The following is a 23,234-nucleotide window of genomic DNA, read 5'->3' as shown; positions in this document are numbered from 1 at the left end:
GGAGGATCCGAGGGCTCCTCCCTGCGCTCTCCCCCAGGCCCCGAGGACGGTCCCGCGGCAGACCGCCGCCAGGTCGCCCATGTCGTACGGTGTTCTCTGACCACAATGGAACCAGACCAGGAGCCGGTGACACAGAGACAACGGGAAACTGTCCCACCACCTGGAGCGAAAGGACACACTTGTACATACTCACCTGGTCAAAGAATGTAAAAGTACAAAGAGCTGGGACTCAGGGACAGCAGGGAGCACCTGCCTCAGAAGGGACTATAAATCAACCACCTTAAATCCTAAGGAAGCGGGAAGAGAAGAGCAAATCAAAGCCAAGCAGGAGGAAGGACAGGTGCAGCGTTACTGACCTCCAGTCGTGCCCACCTGACTTGGGCACCGGTCCTGGGGCTTCTTGCGTGTCTGCCTGCTTTTCCCTCGTGACCTGACTGCCCATCACCCACAAGCACCTTTTGACCATGAATTCCCGACAACGACCCTCTGCGTCCTTACCACCCCCCACCCTGAACCCCAAGTTCATGGAAGGAGAGTCAGTAGGAAGAAATCTTCATTTGACTTTGCAAATTAGGCCCAAGCTCTCAGAACCTTGTCCCAGGATGAAGTGACTCCTGGTGTGGTTTTCAGCGGGGCGCTCCTGCGGCAGCCTGGTCTCCAGTCTAGCGGCCAGGGGCTGGGATGCCGCCTTTGCCAGGAGGCCACCCAGGGTCCCTCAGAGCCACAGTGTGGGCAGGTGCCGCCAGCCCTGAGGGCCAGACCTAACCCCCCACGTTCCTGCCCTCGTCGTGGCTGCAGGGAGCAGACCTGCAGTCACTAACAAAAGGTGCTACTCTAGCGCTGTGTACCATGGACAGCACTGCTGCCCTGAAACCTTGGCCACGTTTGGCGCTGACGCCCTGCCTGGTGCTGCCTGTCACATCCATTCCTACACTTGGACGTGGCGACTCCAGTCTTTTTGTGCCAGATGCACGGCAGGCTACGGGGGAGGCCCTTCTCCAGCGTCATTGCTGCTGCAGGCAGCGTCATTGCGTCATTGCCCAGGACAGGCTCTTTATTCTTTTGGTGGCTCCCAATTGTCTGGGAGCCTGAGACCCAGCAATCTGGGCCACACAGCTGGGCCTCTTCAGAAGCCCCGATGCTGCTGGCGCTGTGTGCGTACTGGGCACGCGTCCTACGTCCTGTGGCTGGGGCGGAAGAGCCAGTGCTCTGCGAGACAAATGGCCGCCCCCGGGGGGCACCCGCTTTGCTTCTCAATGTTCTGGAGGGTCTTCGCACACTGCGTGCGGAGCCTCTGTACTGACGGGGGTCATTGCAATGACGGGTCATGAGTTTCAGCTAGGCAAGGTGGCCACCGTGGCTCAGAGAAAATCTGGTTTAGGAGGAATCCAGGCATTGGGGGCCCTTGCCATGCCAGGGACACCCCGATGGCTGCATCTCCCCATCTCCTGGACACACAATTGCCAGCCCCTGCTACGGAAAGCCTTTCCTCCCTCGGTCAGCTAGCGGGCGGCCTCTCTGGTACCCCCACCCGAACCCTGAGGGCCCAAGTGACCGCCCTTTCTCTGTGACTCCCCGGCCCCCTTCAGCTCAGAGCAGGACTGTGGGGGCACGGGGACCAGGCCCACCTGGCGAACACCCAACGCACTAGCCACGCCCCACAGCCTCCGGTTCTGCAGACACGTAGAACCTGAGGGGGGAGGCCGGTTGTTCTGTTTCCCGTTTCCTCCTCCCTGCCTCTGCATGGTGGGCCAGAACAGTGTGTCAAGAGGGAGGGGCCCCAGAGAGCCCGGCGTAAGACCACGACAGGCCACTAGGCAAAAACAGGGCTCACAGCTCGTCAGGCCCCACAACCTGTGGCCATCTGCTGGTGGCCCTTCTTCAACCGTCACTTTTACTCCACGGTTCAGGACAACACAGGACTTTAATGTTAGTAAGAGATGTGGATGTACCAAGGAACACAATCCAACAACTTCAACTTCTTGGGGAAGGAGGGCTTAAATGCTGGGGCCCAGCTCTTGCACCCTCCCACAGCCGTGAAAGCACAGGCCTCGGCTGGCCTGCTGGCCCAGGTGAGCAGCACGTGGTGACGAGGTCTGTGTACCCCCCACACATCCGTGAGCAAGTATGGCCGAGGGTCGGCAGAGACACTGGGAGGAACCTACATCAGCCAATCCTGATGTGTGATTGTCATTTCAAACCATTGGGTTTTGGGGGGCTATATGGAAACAGCAAAGCAACTCATTGCCCTATTTCTTCCAAGTTTTCTAGGCCAGTGCTGTGCACAAAGAATACATACTCAATAAATATTTTGTCAATTTAACAGACATTTATTGAGCATCTATTATGTTGCAGACAGTGTACTAAGAACAGAGGGTACAGAGGTGGTCAGGATGGGCTCACTTTCTGCCTTCGTGGAGCACATTCAATCACTGCTGCAAGGAGTTCCATGAAAGCAATTCCTAGCAATGCCGAATGATGGCTGAACGAAACCCTATGGTGTTAGCAAAGAAACAGAACTATAGACAGTGAAGGACAGAGCGCCTAGACAACATGCATGCACCTGCAGGGCTTCTCTAAATAACAAGACTGGCATCACACATCATGGAGGATAACAAGTGACACGGAGAAAAGATACTCTCCGTATGGCGAAAGCAGAATTAGGTTCTTACCCCAGACCATACACACACACACACACACAGGCCAGCAATTCCAAACAGGTTGGGCGCACGCGCACGCACACATGCACACGCGCGCACGCACACAGATTATCCTTACGCCTGCAGAGTAGGGAAATACTTCATAAACAAGACCAAGACGCTAGAACTGTAAAGGAGAAGATTGATAAATTTTACTACATGATAATTAAAAACTGTAAGATAAAACATACTCTAAAAAAGTTAAGACAACTGGTAGAGATTGAGGGGAAAATTTTGTAACATACATAACAGACAGAATTAATAGCCAGAACAGATCGAGAACACCACGTCAGTAAGAAAAAGGTAACGCCGCAGAAAAATGGGAAAAGGATATGAACAGGCAGTTCACAGACGAGGAAAATCAGTCCATTAACATCTAAGTAGACCTGTATGCATCAACTCGGTAATATACTAACACGTTCGTCCATTCAGCCTTGAGCAGCGCTGGCATCACCGGTATTTAGGGATAAGTCAATTACTTTGTTTCTGAGGCTCACATCTGATTTGAGAACCACAAGGACCCATCATCAAGCAACTCTATGGGAACACCTCAGGGGAGACAGGCCATTTAACAAGAAACAAAAGATCCCGACATAGGGTATTTACCTTTGTGGCAAATCTGGGATTTAATACTCCCCCAAGTGCCTTAAACCACTGCACCTGGGGGTACCCTCACGCTGCAGACGCTCAGTGTGCGAGGCACCATGATGACCCAAACACAAGTTGGAGGCAACCAACCATGTTTCATTCTCTATATATACACTAATGGGAAGACACAAAAATTATTTCTTAAAAAGATGTATTCTTGAAGAAATTTTTAATTAAAAAAAATCAAAAGAAAAATTGAACAGTGCCTAAATCTTTATTTTTCATAACCTACATTTTTCAAATTAGACAGTTTTACACTGAATGACACAAAAGGAAACTTAAATTACCAATAGTTTACATGTAAGCTTGATTCCAGTCTTAATGAAAAGTAGAACAAAAACAAAAGCCCTCAAGAAAGCTTCCGTATTACATCCCGCTCTGCTCCTGACTTGGATTGTCTGCTGCGCTCCGGGTGACAGGCCACCAAGTGCACGAGAGCACGACTGCAGCTCGCAGGCGGCAGGCACAGACGCACACCTTCCTCGCCCGCTGCCCTCGGAACAAACGGAGCCGGTGTTTAAATGTAAACCTTGTGCTCCTGGCTAATCCAGCAACAGGAAACATTTCCTGCCACCCGCTAGTGACAATCAGTGATGCGGGGACAGGAGGGCCAGACCAGGAACATCAGGACACCAACTCTTAAAAAGCAACTACTCTACTTGAAATTCATGTCTGGTGAAATGGGGCCAGATTCTCATCCCTCTATTTCCAAATTAGAAGTATCCCCACACAATTTTACAAGTTAAAACGTCATTTGTGATTGCCGTATCTGACTCTACACCCTGAGGTACTGCTGAGGAAAGGAAAGAGTGACGTTTCTAGAAACGGACAAAAGCCTCAGACCGCTGGCTGCTTGCGCCAGAGCAGCCGCCCCCCGTGCTGCGTCCCAGCCTCCCCTTGTGTGGGCTCCCCTCCTTTTCTGTGAGTGTAAGATCTCACAAGGATCTCAGAAAGATGGGCTTTTTTGGACATAATATAGCTATTTGGCATATCATCTTTGCTTAATTAAAAAGAGTGCTATAAAAATAACACCAGAGCGAGGTTGCAAATCTGGATGCGACAGACTCTGGCCACGAGGACAAGAGCTGCAGTACGGTGCAGGCGTGGGTGCAGTGGGACGGCCGCCACACTGGCTAGCCGTGCCCCGTTGCTGTCACGAGTGACCACCTCCGTCCCGTGTGCAGTAGATGGCTACAGCTGGCTCTAGCACACACACCCCCCGGCCGGGGGAAGGACACGGCACTCCTGAAAACCAGTGTCTCAGCTCCACAGGTCTGCGGCTCGGGGATGATGAAGGCTGACGGCATCCGCTCCCTCCTCCAACAAAGACCGCTCAGTGCGGACCTCCTGTGGCTCGCCTTTCCAACTCTTCTCACAGTACTCATTAGCTGGGGTGTCAGAGGTCAATTCTTCCTGATTTTTTAAGTCCACAATCCCTCAACTACAAAAAAACGAATCCCCATGTTCCTTTTACAGGCATCTGCAACATACTAGCACTGTTTTTTCTAAGTAAAATCTGAGTACTGGCAGCTTCTCTGAAGGACACGGTCAAGCTCACCAGGGCGTGATTTCCTCTGGCAGGGCGAATCGCGCGTAGCTATTTATGATTTTAAGTAGATTATCTTTTACGTTCTCCTGAAGATCCTGCCAGTTTCTGCTTCCTACATTATGCTTTCACATTAGCTATGATTAGTACATATTTACAGACTTTTAAGAAGAGCATGAAGACATCGGAAGGCTTTAACAGGACTTTCCGTTTCCCTTCTGCAGCAGCAAAGAGGAGAATCAGTCCAACACACCAGCATAAGAGGAAAAGAAAAACACCTCAACAAATTAAAATAATATTCAAACCACAACATTTAGTTTTATCTACATCCAGCTCAATAGCAACATTTATAATATATCAATAATTTTTATCAGATTTTTCTCTTTAGGGTACCTTTTTAATATGTTCTGATTATTTACAACTGTACAAGCAAAGCACACACTCCCAAGTGCACATATTTAATACAGTATCGACTATTTGCATTTACAGGATTTCTCAACAATCTGAGAAAGGTCAACTGTTGCAGATCTTCAGGGTACATCACAGACACCGCTGCCAGCCCAGCTCCCACACTACGGAGCGCTCAGTCAGAAACCCCGGCGGCGGCGGCCCCACGTGACAGCGGCTCTGGAGCCCACTCGCACCCACCCAGGGGCCGGTCTCCGCCAACTCTAAGCTGTCTTCTACAAAAGTTAAGGCAAAGTCATTTTCAAGTTTAAATAAAATTCAAGTCTTTAAATATTGGATGGAAATAATTTTTTAAAAAAAAAAAACCACCTCAGTCTTGTTAAATAACATTTTGTGGAATAAACTGTATGGTTACATTTAGCAGGAAATATTTTAATGTCTGCTGCTTAGAATACTTAAAGAAAGAATTTAGGCATTTTAAAACAAAATAATTTATATTGAACTTTATTATCCACTGCTAGCGCTAGTGCATGCGTGTTCTTCAGAGTGCAGCACTTCCGGAAGGGAGTCAGTGAGACCCTCGTCTCGGAGGGAACTGTTGGCCTCACCACCACGGGCACCGCACACACCTCTCTCACGACTTAAGTAACACTTCCACTGTGTGCCGACACGGAGGTACGGGGAGGCTCCCACAGAGCTAATGCGGGGGAGCCGCGGGAGCCACGGCAAGAGCCACGGTGGCTCCCGAGCCCTCCGGGCCAGCTCGCAGGAGCAAGACAACATCAGGGTACAATTTCGCGGTGACGCGTCGGTGGGCAACCAGGTTTACGTTTTCATGTAGGTTCTATTCACAATGTGCTTTGACTCTATCTTACACAACAGCCACGGAGTCTGGATTGAGAGGCTGGTTACTTGCTTGCAGCACATAAAAACTCACGGTTTCAGGGCTCTCTTGGGTGCATCTTGCCCAGTAGGTCAAAAACAGGCTATACTTAAAAAAAACAAAAAAGCCAAAACAAAAAAAAACAGAAAAAAAAAACAAAACCCAAACAACTGCTAGCGTCACTTGCTAAGATTCTGAATGAAGTACAACTCCCATGCCAGCGAGGGCACCACCTGACCCCACCCCTTCTCCAGGCCACACTGACTGTGTTGCCTCCAACCTCGATCCCAGCCGTCTGCAGCCCACCCGTCGGTCTGGACATCTCAGAGATATGCACTTGCTAACCAGTTATTTTAAAAAATGAAGTAGCATAGTTCCGCTTAATTTAGAAAAACTCACTATATATAGAGCTTGCATTCATAGCCACATGGAGGCTTAATAAAAATATCAATTTGTTAGGATAAATGCATTTACTATCCTGAAAAAAATCAGACTTATGCATCACCTCCAGTTAAGCACCAACCTAAAATAAGGTTTATATTAATTAAATCCTGAAAAATAGATTTTTTTTCAAGAGGGGGGAAAATCCGACTCACGGAAGAAACACCACTTGCAGGCACCTCAGCGGCCCGTCTACGCTGCAAGCTCCTAACCAGCGGCTCACTCTCGGCCCCGAGTGGGACAGTGCTGAGTTGTGGCGACCTCAGTTCCTCACAGCCCTCCCAGACCTCGGCGCTCACTGAGGGGACTTGGGAGGGGTGCTCTGTTCTCTGTGTGGACGCTTCCCGGCCGCTGGGGGCGAGGGCCGGCGGCCTGGCGGCCTCCTCTGGTCTTTGGGTGGTCCCGGGTTGGACTTGGGGGCACAGGGCTCTCTCTCGGCGAGCTTCTTTTCTTCCTTCCCACAACCAACAGCATTTGGCTTCTGTTCTTTCGGGGGCTGCAACGGGGAAGACGGAGGCTCTCTACTCGTCCTCTGACAAATTTCCGCATAGCTGGGTTTTCGCAATTCCTGGGAAACAGGCACAACAACGCACAAAATGACGTCTCCAAACATGTGAAAATAAAGTCTACTTCAGGTAAAGGTGAACAAAGCTTTCAGCAGTAGCCAAATTCCACATTCAAAAGTACTGTCACTGGTAAAGGTTCATAAACGTCAACAACTTCTATTTTCCCGCAACACAGGGTTCCCTCCGAGACACTCTAGAAATATCCTGTAAAAATGGGTAAAACTAGAAAAGGTGCTCAGACACATAGTACTGGCCTCTGCACACTCTCTCGCCATACGGAAGCCTCCAAGGGGGTGTGAGAAACGGTGCCCCTGGAAACAGGCAGGAGCAGCACCTGCTTTCTCTGCCCACGTTTCCTTCCAAGCATGGCACTGCGCATGGCACGGGCTTCCTGGAACACCTGTAAGTGATGCAGCCCATCACTCACCAAGGAACGTCAAATAACGTCTGTGCCCATTTCAAACTACCAGAGGGTGGTGGTGTGGATTTGGATTCAGGAAAGGTGAAGACAGAGTTAAAAACTTTCTAGAGGCGTCCGCTTGTTCCCTTGGCGGCTGTCTTTTCTCTCGTTCTGCTCTGCCATGCCCTGCTCTGAAGCGACACCCACCATCTCCCCCAGCAAGTGGGCTCGGCCTGCGGAGGACGCCACGCGGCTCTGCTTTGTCTGGCTTTCGGAGCCCGCCACCGCCCCGAGCAAGCGGTCCGTGCGGGCCGTGGGCTACGACCTGTACAATGCCTATGATCACACAGTACCACCTATGGAAAAAGCCCTTGTGAAAATGGGACATTCGGATAGCTCTTCCTTCTGGGTGCTATGGAAGAGGAGCTCCCTGTTCTGGCTTGGCTGCGAAACACCTCATAGATGTAGGAGCTGGCATCATAGGTGAAGATTATAGAGGAAATGTGGGTGTTGTACTAAATTTTGGCAAAGAAGGGGCGCCTGGGTGGCTCGGTCGGTTGAGTGTCCGACTTTGGTTCAGGTCAGGATCTCCCAGTCTGTGAGTTTGAGCCCCGCATCGGGCTCTGTGCTGACAGCTCAGAGCCTGGAACCTGTTTTGGATTCTGCGTCTCCCTCTCTCTGCCCCTTCCCCGCTCATGCTCTGTCTCTGTCTCTCAAAAATGAATAAACGTTAAAAAAAAATTTTTTTTTAATTTTGGCAAAGAAAAGTTTAAGAAAGGGTGATCGAATTGCACGGCTCATTTGTGAACAGATTTTTTTATCCAGAAATAGAGGAAGTTCAGGTTTTGGATGACACTGAAAGGGGTTCAGGAGATTTGGGTTCTATTGGGAAAAATTAAAATTTATGCCAAGAATAGAAAATGAGAAAACACACTTTTCTTAAAAATAAAGTGTCTCTGCTTAAGCTGTTTTGGTGTTTTGTACTTCTGTAAACTTACTAGTGTTAGCTTCTAAAACTGGTTGTCTTAGGATTAAAGAAAAGATACCTCAGTTGGGGTCACAAAGGAACTTACTTCCTCGTGTTTTTATATATTTGAATGTTGTATAAATCAGTGTGGTGACCTAATACAAAGTGTTTCCTTTTTTTAATAGAATGTATATCAATTACAGATCCAAAACTCCCTATATTATTTAATTCACTAAATGCTGCCTCTCAACTTATTAAATTGCTTTGTAAATTACAAAAAAAAAAAAAAAAAAAAAACCTTTCTAGAAAGGGGAGTCTGGGTGGCTCAGTCAGTTGAGCGTCAGACTCCTGATTTTGGCTCTTTTGGCTCAGGTCGTGAGCCCAGGGTCATGGGATTGAGCCCCGCATCAGGAACGTGGGGCCCGCCTGGGATTCGCTCTCCTCCTCTCTGCCCTTCCCCCAGCTCACTCTCTTATCTCTCAAAATAAATAAAGTTAAAAAAAAAAACTTTTTAAAAAAAGTTAATATTTCAGCTTTTGAAGGCTAAATAGTAGAAAAGAAACTTAAAACTATTTCACGTCCATAAGCCATTTACTAACTTAAAAATAATTACAATCTGTAAAAATTTTTTCTTTAAAGATTCAACCCTGTAGACCTAAGGATTTAACTCCCAAACGTCAATGGCAGAAGTTCACCCAAGATCACACTGAGGACAACACAGATCAGAACAAACAGGGCGAGCGCACCAAGGGCAAAGCAGCAGGGAGAGGAGCTGCAGGGGCCCGTGGCCAGGACAGAGCTGCCCTGGGCGGGGGTAGCGGCGGCCGTGCTTCTGCTTGGTGTCTGCTGCGACAGCACCGGTCTGAGTGAGCAGAATCCACAGAGAAGGCGGGGCAACGGTCCAGAGACTTGCAGACAACCTCACTCAACCAACAGAGAAACAGAAAGGTCCCGGGACAGTGGCAATGAGAAAGAAGCAGGACACCTGGTTGAAAGTTAGTAGCCAATACACAAGGTATTTGGTACAGAAAGCACAAATCAGACTTCACGGCAGATAAGCTGGATAAGACAGACAAGATGCAGGAAAGGAACCATCTTCTTCCCACATCAACATACCGTGGCAGCGCCATTCACTTGCACCGATTTACTCGCTGTTGTAGTGAGGGCAGAAGGAAGTCTGTCCACATTCGAGGTCTCCCTCTGCTTCTCCACCACCTTGGGATCCCTGCAAAAACGCCACCCACGGTGTGAATCTCCCACACACGCCAGGCAAGGGCATCTGACGGCATGGAGGCTTGGCGGCAGGTGGTACTTACTCAGGCAGGTGGGAGGGGGAGGGGGAGCGCCCATAGGCTGCAGACAGGGTGCAGGCAGCTGGCGCTAAGGGCTCTCTGGGGCTCACTGCAGGGAGCGTGTTCGTGCTTGCATCCGCATTCAGGCCCTGAAAACCAAGGGATGAAGTTTAAATTGGGTGGAGAAGAAGCCCTCACAGATCTCTCAGAATGACCTTAAAATGCCAGTAACAGTTCCTGGTCTGAATGACAAGGAGGCTTGCTGCCTTCCTCCCCAGGACCCAGGGTCATTCCACCTGAGCTGAACATACAGCCTCCACACAGGGGAGCGGCTGGAAGACACCGCCATCCAGCAGCCAAAGAAGCAAAGCCCTGTCCTCCAGGGAGCCCCCGCTCTGCCCACAAACACCTCTTCACTCCTGTGACATGGGCCACCCTTGGGCTTCTGCTTCTCCACAAGCTCCTTTTCTCCAAGGAATAAATATCAGAGGCATCCTATTCCTGACACGCCGGTGCCTAGCACAGCCTGGCACATGATGAACACTCAAGTTCCTACCTAATTCCCACATGGCTCATTTTTGTAACTAAAACCAAGAAAATCAACACTTCAGTACAGATAGAAGTCTGAGGGCCTTGTGGTGAGAGGTGGGTGTGGGCACACTTCCCGCTCGAATGCACAAACCGTCCCCGGGAAGGAGGTGTGTGAATTCCCAATTGAACAGGCGAGGAAACCAAGGTTTGGAACAATTACATTAATTTGTGCACCATCATGAGGCAAAGACGTGAATAAAGCTAGATGCTCTTACTCCAGCCAGTGACCACACACAGCGACACTTCACAAATGCACAGTCTCCCTCCCCTGTGTGACTAGTACGTAATTGGAAGTGAGATTAAGCGCAAATATAACGTTTTCTTATGATTCTATTTTCATAGCAGATTAAAGGTTCAGCAGTGGACTGAACTGAGAGCATGTGGGGGGGGCAAGGTGAGCAGGGCAGTGCTGCGGCCCCTGCCAGAGTCCCCACTGCTCTCACACACAGGCACCAGGGCACAGAGAGGGACGCTGCAGGGGCTCCACCTGGGTGTGGCCCCCGGCCAAGACTTTTTACAATTAGCCATTCTTTCTTCAAAAAATAAATGATACAGGGGTGCCTGGGTGGCTCAATCAGTTCCACATCCAACTCTTCATTTCAGCTTAGGTCATGATCTCACGGTTCATGGGATCAAGCCCCTCATTGGGCTGGCTGCTGTCAGTGCAAAGCCCATATCGGATCCCATCTCTGTCTCTCTGCCCCTTGCCCATATGGTCTCTCTCTTTCTCAAAAATAAAATAAATATTTAAAATACATATATATAAATACTATAAACATTCAGGGGAAAAAAAATAGGAGCAGTTATCATGCAGCAACAGGACAAGCACTGAACATGGGGCTCTATAAATCCTGCCCTGAGCCCTGGCCTGGTAACTGAGGGACTCTGTGGTGGCCCTGCAAGTGTCCACAGTCTGGACGTGGCTGCAAAGCGGTGCCTGCCCCAATCCAGAGGCCTTCCGTCTGAGGCAGTAGGTGGGGAGATTTCCATTGGAAAAAGACACAACGAGACTGGTGGAGAGCCAGCAAGAGGACAAATGCTACCATGGCAACTTGACAGCTGTTCCTGCCTCGACCCGGCTAAGCGCTCACCCAGGCACCGCACATCACTCCCAGCACAGACCCTCCAAACCTCATTAACAATCGAAGAACCCAGAAGGAGCACTGCAGACTAACACTCTCTGACTTCGGTAGCTCCCCTCATTCTTGGGCCTGCAAACAGTACAGAAGAGTGAGGGCGACTGGTGTGGTAGCCCGTGGAGCTGGCCAAAGCCACCGGAATTACAGTAAAATCATTCTCGGCTTCTCCTTAGTGATGTCGATTACTAAAAACTATATCACTTCTGTTATAATTCAGGTTTTTGTTTTATCTTGTGGACTTGTAAAATAAAGTCAGGTCCTGAATAACAACAATAAAAGTGCAATCTGAGTCTGCAGCGAGAGAGAGAGTCTGTGTGGCACACGACACAGGTTTCCACCTCTGACCTTGGCAGGCAGCGAGGGAATGCACTGAGAGGGTCTGGTTGTACGTTCAACTCTGACCCGATTACTCCAAATCCATGTGGCCTCCACAAATCACTTACCCTCTCTGAAGCTCTTCCACATGCACACACCTGCCTGTGTGAAGAACCTGGAGAAGCACTGGACTGAAACTCAGCACTAAGCAAACATCAGCAATACGGATCTTACCCTTTCTTTTGATGATCCAATTAAGAAGCTAGACAGCCTGTTTTCAAACAGGTCCTCAGTCTTCAGGTGGCCTGCCGCTCCTGGCAGCGGAGGGAAGTTGGACAGTCCTAATTCAAAGCTCGGGGACGGGGGCTTTGGTGGCGTTGGAGACTGAGTTTGACTCCTCTGAAAGAGAACAACACTGTCATGCTGCGGAAGCTCAGACTGTAAGATACGAAGACACGCAGCAGAAAAGTAAGGCAAACAATCCGTTCCCTAGCGTTCTGATTTCCCCCTCTGCCTGAAAACAACACAGGTCATCCAACCATCACAACACTTCGTCACCTAGTCAAAGATCATTTGTTAGGCAGCAGCAACCATCAGGAGCACAGCTGTGAAGCTCAACCCTCCTGAGGCTGTCATTGGCCGTACAGCCACTTCTCTGAGATTCCCAGACTGTCCACTTCCTGGCCCACAGTCAGCCGACCAGGTGGACACAAGCGTGCAGCTGAGGAAAGCATGGAGACGGTGACAGACAAGAGAGAGCACTGTGAAACAACTTGACCCCACCGGTAGAATATCACAATAGCCTGAGTATAGCCCCTGACCTTAGTCCTTTCCAGACAAGGTCTGGGTTATTACAGGAGAGCCTATCCTCTAAATTATAAACAAGATAGTGAAAGAAATAAACCAAAAAATGTCACTTTGAACTCTCTGACACTTATGTAAGAATTTTACACAGATTTCCATTGAAAATGGTTAAACAAGGCAGAAGGGGCTTCAGTTATCTGAAAACTTGATTTACTCACTTTATATTTTATAATCACTACGGAAAAACATGGTATTTGAGGACAGATTTTTATCAGATTCTTTGACTTCAAGAAAATAAACTCAGAATAATATAATTTATAAACCTAAGATCCCGGGAGAAAGGCAATGATGTATTTTTATTGAAAAATTATCAAAGCAACTTGCTTTAACAGGCTAGAAGTCATTCTGTGGGTGTCCAGTCCCTTGGCTGAAGAAGACAGAGAGGAGAACGGGGATAGGAGTTCAGGTGGGAGGTAAGCGTCTTTGGGTAAATATGGGCTACTCTGACTGGAAGCAATGCTTTCATGGGCTCACATAGCTGGAAAGGGTCAACAATGCCCAGCAACTTACAGCAACAGAAAGATTACTCCCTACAGAGACAGAATCTAGACAAAATCTGGTAGAACTCAAGAGACAGCAAGTTAAAGAGTGAAAAGGGACCCACACTGATAAAAATCCCACCCTCTCTCACAGGAATTCATCCCAAACGACAAAACAAGATAAGGCCACGGCCAGATATCTAAGCAAAACAGATCTAAGTCACATACCTACCTGATGGAGAATTCAAAGCAACAATCATAAGGATACTCACTGGGCTTGAGAAAAAAAGGTATCAGGGAGACCCTTACCACAGAGATAAAAGAGTTAAAAAAAGAATCAACTGGAGACAAAGAATGTAAAAACTGAGATAGGAAACAGGCTTGATGCAATGAACACAAGGCTGGAATAAACAAAGGAACGAATTAGTGACAAAGAAGACTAAATAATGGAAAATCATGAAGATGAACAAAATAGATTTAGGGGATTCAGTGACTCCATCAAACATAAAAACATTCACATTATAAGAGTCCCCAAAGAAGAGAGAAAAGGGGCAGAAAATTTATTTGAGGAAGGAACAGCTGAAAACTTCCCTAATCTGGGAAAGGAACCAGATGTCCATATCCAGGAAGCACAGAGAACTCCCCTCAAAATCAACAAAAGCAGGCCAACATCAAGACATATTGTAGTTAAATTTGCAAGATACAGAGATAAAGAAAAAAATCTTAAAGGCACCAAGACAAAAGATGTCCCTAGCTTACAAGGGAAAACACAAAAGGCTAGTTGGAGATTTCTCAACAGAAACTTGGCAGGCCAGAAAGGATATACTGTGAATGAGAACAATCGGCAGCCAAGAATTCTCTACCCAGCAAGGCTATCATTCAGAATAAAAGGAGAGATAGCAAGAGTTTCCCAAACAAAATCAAAAGGAGTTCGTGACCACTAAACCAGCTCTGCAAGAAATATTAAAGAGGACTCTGAGTGGAAAGACCAAAAGTGACAAAGACAAGAGAGGATCAGAAAAATCTCCAGAAACACTGAAACAAGTAATAAGACAGCACTAAATACATATCTATCGATAATTACTTTGAATATAAATGGAATAAACACTCCAATCAAAAGACATTATCAGAATGGATTAAAAAAAAATCTATATGCTGCCTGCAGACTCATTTCAGACTGAAATGACACCTGGCAGATTGAAAGTGAGGGGATGGAGGGGCGCCTGGGTGGTTCAGTAGGTTGAGCATCTGACTTTGGCTCAGGTCATGATCTTGCAATTTGTTGAGTTTGAGCCCCGTGTTGGGCTCTGTGCTGACAGCTTGGAGCCTGGAGCCTGTTTCGGGTTCTGTGTCTCCCTCTCCTGCTCGTGCTCTGTCTCTGTCTCTCAAAAATAAATAAAAACGTTAAAAACATTAAAAAAAAAAAAAAAAAGGTAAGGAGATGGAGAACCATCTATCATGCTAATGGACATCAAAAGAAAGCCAGCGTAGTCATGCTTGTATCAGACAAACTACATCTTAAACCAAAGACTAACAAGACATGAAGAAGGGCACTGTATCATAATAAAGGGGTCTCTCCAACAAGAAGAGCTAAATCAGTAACAAACAAAAAGGGACTAATCGATAATAATATAGTAATAATAGGAGACTTTAACACCCAACCTACAGCAACGGACAGATCATCTAAGCAGAAAACCAACCAGGAAACAGTAGCCTTAAATGACCTACTCACCAAATGGACTTAACAGACACATCGACAACATTCCATCCTAAAGCAGCAGAATACACATTCTTTTTAAGTGCACACAGGACATTCTCCAAAATACATTACATACTGGGTCACAAATCAGGACTCAACAAAAACAAAAACAACAAATACAAATACCATGCATATTTTCAGACCACACTATGAAACTAGAAGTCAACCACAAGAAAAAAATTAGAAAGCTCTCAAATACATGGAGGTTAAAGAACATGCTACTAAAGAATGCATGGGTTTACCAGGAAATCAAAGAAATTAAACACACACACACACACAGAAATAAATGAAAAGGAAAACAACGGTCCAAAACCTTTGGGATGCAGCAAAAGTGGTTTAAAACAGTGAAGTATGTAGCAATACAGGGCTACCTCAAGAAGCAAGCAAAATCTCTAATAAACATCTAACCTGACACCTAAGAGAGCTAGAAAAAGAACATACAAAGCCTCAAGCCTGCAGAAGGAGGAAAATAATAAAGATCAGAGCAGAAATAAATGATATAGAAGCTTAAAAAAAAAACAGATCAATGAAACAAGGAGCTGGTTCTTTGAAAAAATTAACAAAATGGATAAACCCCCCCAGAGTTATCAAAAAAAAGAGAAAGGACCCCAAAAAATAAATTCACAAATGACAAAGGAGAAATACCAACCAACATCACAGTGATGTTATGAAAAACTATACGCCACGGCTCCTGGATGGCTCAGTTGGTCGAATGTCTGACTTTTGATTTTGGCTCAGGTCATGATCTCATGGTCAGGAGATCAAACCCCGCGTTGGGCTCCATCTTAAGATTTTCTATCTCCCTTTCTGCCCCTTCCCTGATCACAAGTACATGCTGTCTCTCTCAAAAAGAAGAGAAGAGAAGAGAAGAGAAGAGAAGAGAAGAGAAGAGAAGAGAAGAGAAGAGAAGAGAAAGAAAGAAAGAAAGAGAGAGAGAGAGAAAGAAAAAGAAAGAAAGAGAGAGAAAGAAAGAAAGAAAGAAAGAAAGAAAGGAAGAAAGAAAAGAAAAGAAAAGAAAAGAAAAGAAAAGAAAAGAAAAGAAAAGAAAGAAGAAAAAGAAAAGAAAAGGAAAACTTGTGGTACCTGAATGGATCAGTCGGTTAAGTGTCCAACTCTCAGTTTCAGCTCAAGTTCGTAAGATTAAGCCCCACACTGGGCTCCGCACTGACCGCAGAGCCCGCTTGGGATTCTCTCTCTCCCTCTCTGTATGCCCCTCCCCTGCTTGCCTACACGCTTTCCCTCAAAATAAACATTAAAAATGGTGCACCTGGTTGGCTCCATTGGTTAAGCATCCTACTTCGGCTCAGATCATGATCTCGTGGTTCACAACTTTGAGCCCCGTGTCGGGCTCTGTGCTGACAGCGCAGAGCCTGAAGCCTTCTTCGGATTCTGTGTCTCCCTCTCTCTCTGCCCCTCGCCCACTCATACTCTCAAAAATAAAACCATTTAAAAACAATTTTTTAAAAAACCAAACATTAAGAAAACACTACAAATGCACCAAAAACAGTAAGATACCTAGGAATAAACCTAGCCAAAGAGGTGTAAGACCTACACTCTGAAAATTATAAAACACTGGTGAGACAAACTGAAAAGGACACAAAGAAATGGAAAGACATCCCATGCTCATGGATCAGAAGAATACTGTTAAAATGTCCTAGCTACCCAAAGCAATCTACACATTTGATTAAACCACTATCAAAATAACAGAGCTAGAACAAACAAGCCTAAAATTTATATGGAACCACAAAAGACCCCGAATAGCCAAAGCAACCTTGAAAAAGAAAAGCTAAGCTAGAGGCATCACAATTCTGGACTTCAAGTTATATTACAAAGCTATAGTAATCAAGAGAGTATGGTATTTGGCACATAAACAGACACAGAGATCAAAAGAACGGAATAGGAAACCCAGAAATAAACCAAGAACAAAATAGGAAACCCAGAAATAAACCCACAACTGTGTGGTCAATTAATCTGTGACAAAGCAGGAAAGAAAAGCCAATGGGGGAAAAAAACCAGTCTCTTCAACAAATAGTCTTGGGTAAACTCGACAGCAACATGCAAAAGAATGAAACTGGACCACTGTCTCACACCATACACAAAAATAAATTAAAAATGGATTTAAGACCTAAATGTGACATCTGAAACCATAAAAATTCTAGAAGAGAACACAGGCAGTAACCTCTTTGATACTGGCCATAGCAACTCCTTACTGGATACATCTCCTGAGGTAAGGGAAACAAAAGCAAAAATAAACTACTGCAACTTCATCTAGGCAAAAAGCTCTGCACGGTGACAGAAACAAACTACAAACCTAAAAGACGACTTTTGGAATGGGAGAAGATACCTGAAAATGACATATCCAATGATTTAGTATCTAAAATACATAAAGAACTTATAAAACTCAACACCCTAAAAATAAATAATCCAATGAATAAATAGAAGACATGAACAGACATTTCTCCAAAGAAGCCATCCAGATGGCCAACAGACACATGAAAAGGTGCTCCACATCACTCATCGTCAGGGAAATACAAATCAAAACGACAAGGAGATACCACCTCACACCTGTCAGAATGGATAAAATTTACAACACATGAAACATCAGGTGTTGGTGAGGATGCAGAGAAAGGGGAACCTCTTGCACTGCTGGGGGGAATGCAAACTGGTGCAGCCGCACTGGAGAACAGTATGGAGGTTCCTCAAAAAGTTAAAAATAGAACTACCCTACAACCCAGCAATTGCACTACTGGGTATTTATCCAAAGAATACAAAAATACTAATTCAAAGGGATACATGCACCCTGATGTTTATTATCTACAGTAGCCAAACTATGGAAAGAGCCCAAGTGTCCAGTGATAGACGAAGGGATAAAGAGGCAACATGTATACAATGGAATTTTACTCAGCTATAAAAAAAAGAAATGAAATCTTGCCATTTGCAAGAAAGTGCAATGCTAAGTGAAATAGTAAGAGAAAGACAAATACCATAGGATTTCACTCATATGTGGAATTTAAGAAACAAACAAGCACAGGGAAAAAAGTAAGAGAGAGAAGCAAACCAAGAAACAGACTCTTAACTGTAAAGAACAAAGTTGGTTACCAGAGGGGACGAAAGAAGTGGGGGATGGACATGAGGGCACTTGTCATGACGAGCACGGGCGACATATGGAAGTGTCGAATCACTAGACTGTACACCTGAAACTAACGGAACACTTTAACTCCCGACAAAACTTTAAATACACAAATAAAATGCATTACAAGTTAAAAAAAACACTCCCCACTATCTCTTTGGGGCATCCCTACCTGCCTCTCGCCTTTCCCATGGTCTACGGTTCAGGTGCGTTTTGGTGACTCACCCTCAGAACCCAGCTTACGCTTACCAGCCACTCAGCTGCTCTGTGCTCTCTGTAACTCCCCAAAGCCCTAAGTTATGCAGCAGCCTGTGACCTCAAAGCAGGTTTCAGAGGTTTTATTGTAAACATCTGCATTTTTCTGAGATGAACACAGGTTTTTAGAAGACCCCATTTCCAGGGATTCAGATTTCACAAAAATGTTACTGAATCTTGATTTTGCAGGAGTACTCATGTAGGCAGCACTGTCTAGATGCGGGAGTTACAAAATGGCAGTGCCTTCAGGTGAGGTCCCGTCTTGAATGCAGTGTTTAACAGTGTTTTAGGATCTGAACAGCTTGAGACAAGGTGAATGAGGCCCTGCTCCCACAACCTGGTTGGTCCAAGTACACATGCGCTATCATAGTCTCTAAATTCCTGAAGTCACCAGAACGTCCCAACGCAGCCACAGGTGCACTCCCCTTAATAAATGCACCTGCATCATGGGCCTGGCCTTCCAAGAGGCTCCCTGGTATGAACACGTGAGTCAGGTACGCAAAATGCAACAGGAATAAATGTCCCCTCTGAAGGCAATTTAGTAACCAATTGAGAGTGATTCAGTTCAGGGAACTAATATCTGAAGACATACTCCGATACCAGTCTTGTCAGTCCAAATGTTAGAAGAATTCATTAATTCCAACTGTAATCAGCCAATTTAAACTGCCTCACCAAAGGGTTCACCAAAACCTAGACTAAATCAACCAACACAGCAGCATTACGACTGCTTTATTAACTACTTATCTGTACTTTCTAACTAGACAGAGAAAATGTACCTTGTGTGACAGGAGAGCACATACTCACTGGCTCAGGGGGTGGACCAAGAATCTACTGGAGGTCCTTCCAGTCCGTGAAGTGCAACGATGGACATCCTTCCATCCACCCGGAGATCCACATGAGCTAAGCTGGCGTACTTCACATAGAAAGGTATGGATCCAACCCCACACCAGAGCCCAGAAGCATGATCTATAGGAGGAGCTACATGATCAGCCCAAGCCATGCCTCCAGTACGCAGCGTTCGCTCGGGCCCACCCTTAGTGGGGTCGTTCTGACCATTAGAGCACAAGGCAGTAATGCTTTCCACATAGGAGATACGAAGTTAAGGGTTTTGAATGAAAAATACTGATGCACTAACTCCTACACAGGAAAGTTTATTCTGCTTGCCACAACTATTAAATTCAGCTCATTGAACTAGTACTGTCCAGTTATCCACACACAGAAAACTCACAATGTGTGTGTAGACCACCGCGTGTGCACACTGTGGTCTTGGCTGTGCCTACTGCACACACACTGTCACGGTGTGGTGACATTCCAGACTCTTTAGTGACCAGTATTTTACAGTCGCCTCCAACTTCTCCTCTTTAGGCTACAATAATGTCAGTTATCACCTGATGCATATCAGATTAAGATAAAACCTCTTAACCTTCATTCATGTAGTTAAATCTCACATTTAATACGAATTAAGCTTAAGAATCTTGCAGAAGTGCCACGGGCTAGATGTACTCACTGTCAGCTTCTCCTCCCGTTTCTTCCGGTAACCAAAGGAATTCTTCCTAGAAAAGAGGAAAGCAAAAGACTAATTTTTTTCCCACCGGGAAGATTTTTCACTGAGCACAGGTACGTGCACACTTATTCAGTCTTTATTCCTTTGTAATCTTTTACAGATGACTTTTGATTATAAAACCCCAACTTTAGGGGCACCTGGGTGCTCAGTCAGTTAAGCGACCAACTTCAGCTCAGGTCATGATCTCACAGTTCGTGGGTTCGAGCCCCGCGTCAGGCTCTGTGCTGACAGCTCAGAGCCTGGAGCCTGCCTCGGATACTGTGTCTTCCTCTCTCTCTGACCCTCCCCCGCTCTCACTCTGTCTCTCTCAAAAATAAACATTAAGAAAATGCTTTTTTAACCCCAACTTTAAGAAATATAAGCAAAATAATAATTTCATAGTAAAAGACTACAAGTGATGTCTAGATAGAGAACTTAAAGAAAAACAAAAAGAAAAAAGAAAAAAACATTTACTGATAAAATTTTCCTAATACTCATTTAGAATTTTTGTTATGATAGAAATACCTGAACGTCCCTTCAGTTGAAATGACAAGATATATAAAACCTGACAATGGGCCATCCGGGTGAACTGTTAAACACTGGTAATGAAATGTATCAGATGAATCATTAAAATGGAAAGACCCCGAAGGAGCTTGGCCTGCTCTCCCTCTCAGCCCCAACATGACCCACCGTGTCAGCACTACCAATGGTCTACTCCAGGGTTTCCAAACCCCAGGCACTGCCTATCCCCAGCAGCCGGCTACGTGCACAAGGCTCTAGATGTTTGCGGGCAAGCGCCAGGAGCCCATAGCATACTTTCATGCTGTGGATGGGCTTATGTGGCCCAAGAGTTCAGAGTAACTCTCATTTAGAGTTGTCTTTACTTACTTATCCCTTTGTCATTTCAGCCGAATACACTTGTACAGTGTAAGCTGGAAAGGAGTTCAAAGAAATAATCTCGACCAATTCCTTTCCTTTACACAAACCCCACAAGCAGCCTTGCCCAGGATGGCCTAGGTAATTAGGACAGGCTGAAAGCCTTGCACTTTTGTGCCGAAAAAGGACACTCTGGGGCCTCTGGCTAGACCCTCTAGGAGAAGCAACAGTGCAAACTTCTAGGACTTCGGAGCAAAGCCATACCCTTTCCTTTAGAAAGTACTCCAGAAAGGCTCCTGCTTTCAACTGGCTCCCAGTGGAGACTACATGCCGGACCATGGGACAGCAAGTGACCATGGACTCGAGCTGCCCATCAGAAATGGGGCAGTAAGCCCCAGGGAAAAGCACAAACGCCAGCAACAGCTCTCGGTCCACTGCTGAGGCCTCCTCACAGGGAGTCCCTGAGAACAGTGACGGGGCGGGGGGGGGGGGGGGGGGGGGGAAGGCAGGGTGGTCAGTTCCAGACTAGCACCAGGGACAGCTGTGCAGCGTGTGGACGCCTCCACTCCACTCCACAATCAAAAGTGCTCCCCAAGACCAGTGTGAAGGGGAATCTTTCCAGACCTAGAACTTCAAGCAACATTTGCTGCATCCTGTGTCTGGAGGCAGAAATAGCTCGGCAGCAGGAGGCTCAGGGTCTGGCTGGACAAAAGCCTCGCAGAGACTCGCCCTCAACGTATGGTGACGAAGAGCCCTTGGGAAGAGGCCCGGGGAAGAGACAGCGTGCGCACACCTGTGACATACACAGCACTTCAGACAAGACCCCGACAGCCGGGAGAGAAGAGGTGCACCTATCTCGGGCCAGGGCCCCAGGGGCGCAGCGATCACGTTGGGGCCCTGCCACCACGCCTGGCCCGTGTGTCCCTACCGGTGGGCCCCGGCTGGCTGACAGCACTGACCTTTTTTTGTCCTGGCTGGGCCTCCACCACTGTGTCGGCACCACAGGCATGTCTCTGGACATGGTGCCCGGGCCACCCGACCAGGGCCAGAGTGTCCTCAGAGGACAGTCCTACCTCAGGAGACATAACACGGGCTCCAAGGTGAGCGTGGCACAGGGCTGGAGTGTGGAGCATAGGTGGGAGGACTCTTCACTATCACACCTGACTTTTCACCAGCACCGTGCTTCCTTCCTGGGCCCACAACTCTGAACCTGGCAGTCGCTCTCAGCATGTGACACACCTGAACCCAGCTGGCGGTCACTGCCACACAGGGTGGGAGAACCACAAGTGGTCCCAGGGGGCTGCCGGGGCCCCTCATATTGCTCCTTACCACCCAACAAAGTTAAAGGAAAATGAAACAAAACCTAAGAGAAAGAGGGACGCCTGGGTGGCTCAGTCAGTTAAGTGTCCAACTCTGGTTCAGGTCACAATCTCACGGTTCGTGGGTTCGAGCCCCGTGTCGGGCTCTGTGCTGACAGCTCAGAGCCTGGAGCCTGCTTTGAATTCTGTGTCTCCCTCTCTCTGCCCCTCCCCTGTTCATGCCGTCTCTTTCTCTCTTAAAAATAAATAAACATTAAAAAAAATTAAAACAGAAAACAAAACCTAAGAGAAAGAAGGCTGCTGGTACAGGGGCACCGGCGGGGGACACAGCCACTTTGGCTTGCCCTCCAGCTGAAGACGCCTAGGCACCAACACCCTGTCTGTTGACATGGCAGGCGTGAGCACCAGGATGTCCCACAGGGGCAGCCGCAGTCTGGAGGGTGAGGGTAGCCCTCTGTTGGGAAAAGCGCAAGGCGGTTCCTGCCGTCCTGCAAAGTCCTACCGCAGAACAAGATCACACGTGACTGTGTGGCCAGAGGTGGCCCACATGGGTCAGCCGGGTGCCCCTCAGTTTCCGCGACGCCAGGTGGCCCTGTCCTTCCACTGCCAGGACGCTTCCTGTGGAGCTTTTCCCAAGACGCCAGAGGGAGATGGGGAGGCAGAGAGTGGGCCTATGGACTTGCCCTCCCGCTGGTACTTCCTCTGAGCTGTCTTCTGAGGAGGACAGACCGGCGCCCGTGGCATCACCCAGGTGGCAGGCGCGGCCTCCTTCAGGTCTGGCCTCAGCTCCGCAGGCCCTGCGGCAAGCCTCTGGTCTCTGCTGTCCACCCCCCCAGCCCCGTGGCTGGCCGCAGCCTCTGTGTGGCCTCAGTAACCTTCACCTCTCCAATACCCATCGAGCTGGCTTTACGGCAAATGTCCTGGTGACGTGTGGCGGCAGGCTGCAGCCAGCCACTCAGTCCCCCGGCCCCACCCAGGCCAGACCGTGTAAATTGACGTGCTACCAATGCAGTGCACTGTGCCTCTGGGCCCCTCACATGCCCCAGAGCGCCAGGGACAGAGAGGAGCCCACGTTGCAGGAACCTCTGTGTGCAGACATTGTGCTGATGTGCAA

At 47.4% G+C, this 23,234-nt stretch overlaps 1 protein-coding gene and 1 pseudogene across 4 annotated transcripts in view; one reads left to right on the top strand and one right to left on the bottom strand.

The window, feature by feature from the left end:
* Positions 1-3,542: 3,542 nt before the first annotated feature.
* Positions 3,543-23,234, bottom strand: part of LOC112867313 (La ribonucleoprotein 4B) — a 93,055-nt gene continuing 73,363 nt past the window's right edge. For all 4 annotated transcript variants that reach the window (XM_086715070.1, XM_086715071.1, XM_086715069.1 and 1 more), the window contains exons 14-18: positions 19,890-19,935; positions 12,130-12,294; positions 9,875-9,999; positions 9,675-9,783; positions 3,543-7,193 (exon numbers count right to left, since the gene is read on the bottom strand). In XM_086715070.1, coding sequence (XP_086571196.1) covers positions 6,921-7,193; positions 9,675-9,783; positions 9,875-9,999; positions 12,130-12,294; positions 19,890-19,935 — 718 coding nt within the window. In that variant the 3' untranslated portion in view covers positions 3,543-6,920. The remainder of the gene's footprint in view (positions 7,194-9,674; positions 9,784-9,874; positions 10,000-12,129; positions 12,295-19,889; positions 19,936-23,234) is intronic.
* On the top strand, positions 7,144-8,555 carry LOC147579575 (deoxyuridine 5'-triphosphate nucleotidohydrolase pseudogene; annotated as a pseudogene).

The sequence above is a fragment of the Puma concolor genome, chromosome B4 (assembly GCF_028749965.1).
Source record: "Puma concolor isolate L17-30 chromosome B4, mPumCon1.1.hap2, whole genome shotgun sequence".
In the NCBI taxonomy this organism is placed as follows: Eukaryota; Metazoa; Chordata; class Mammalia; order Carnivora; family Felidae; genus Puma; species Puma concolor.
Note: the sequence above shows the minus strand (reverse complement) of the source record. Positions and strands in the feature narration are given on the sequence as shown.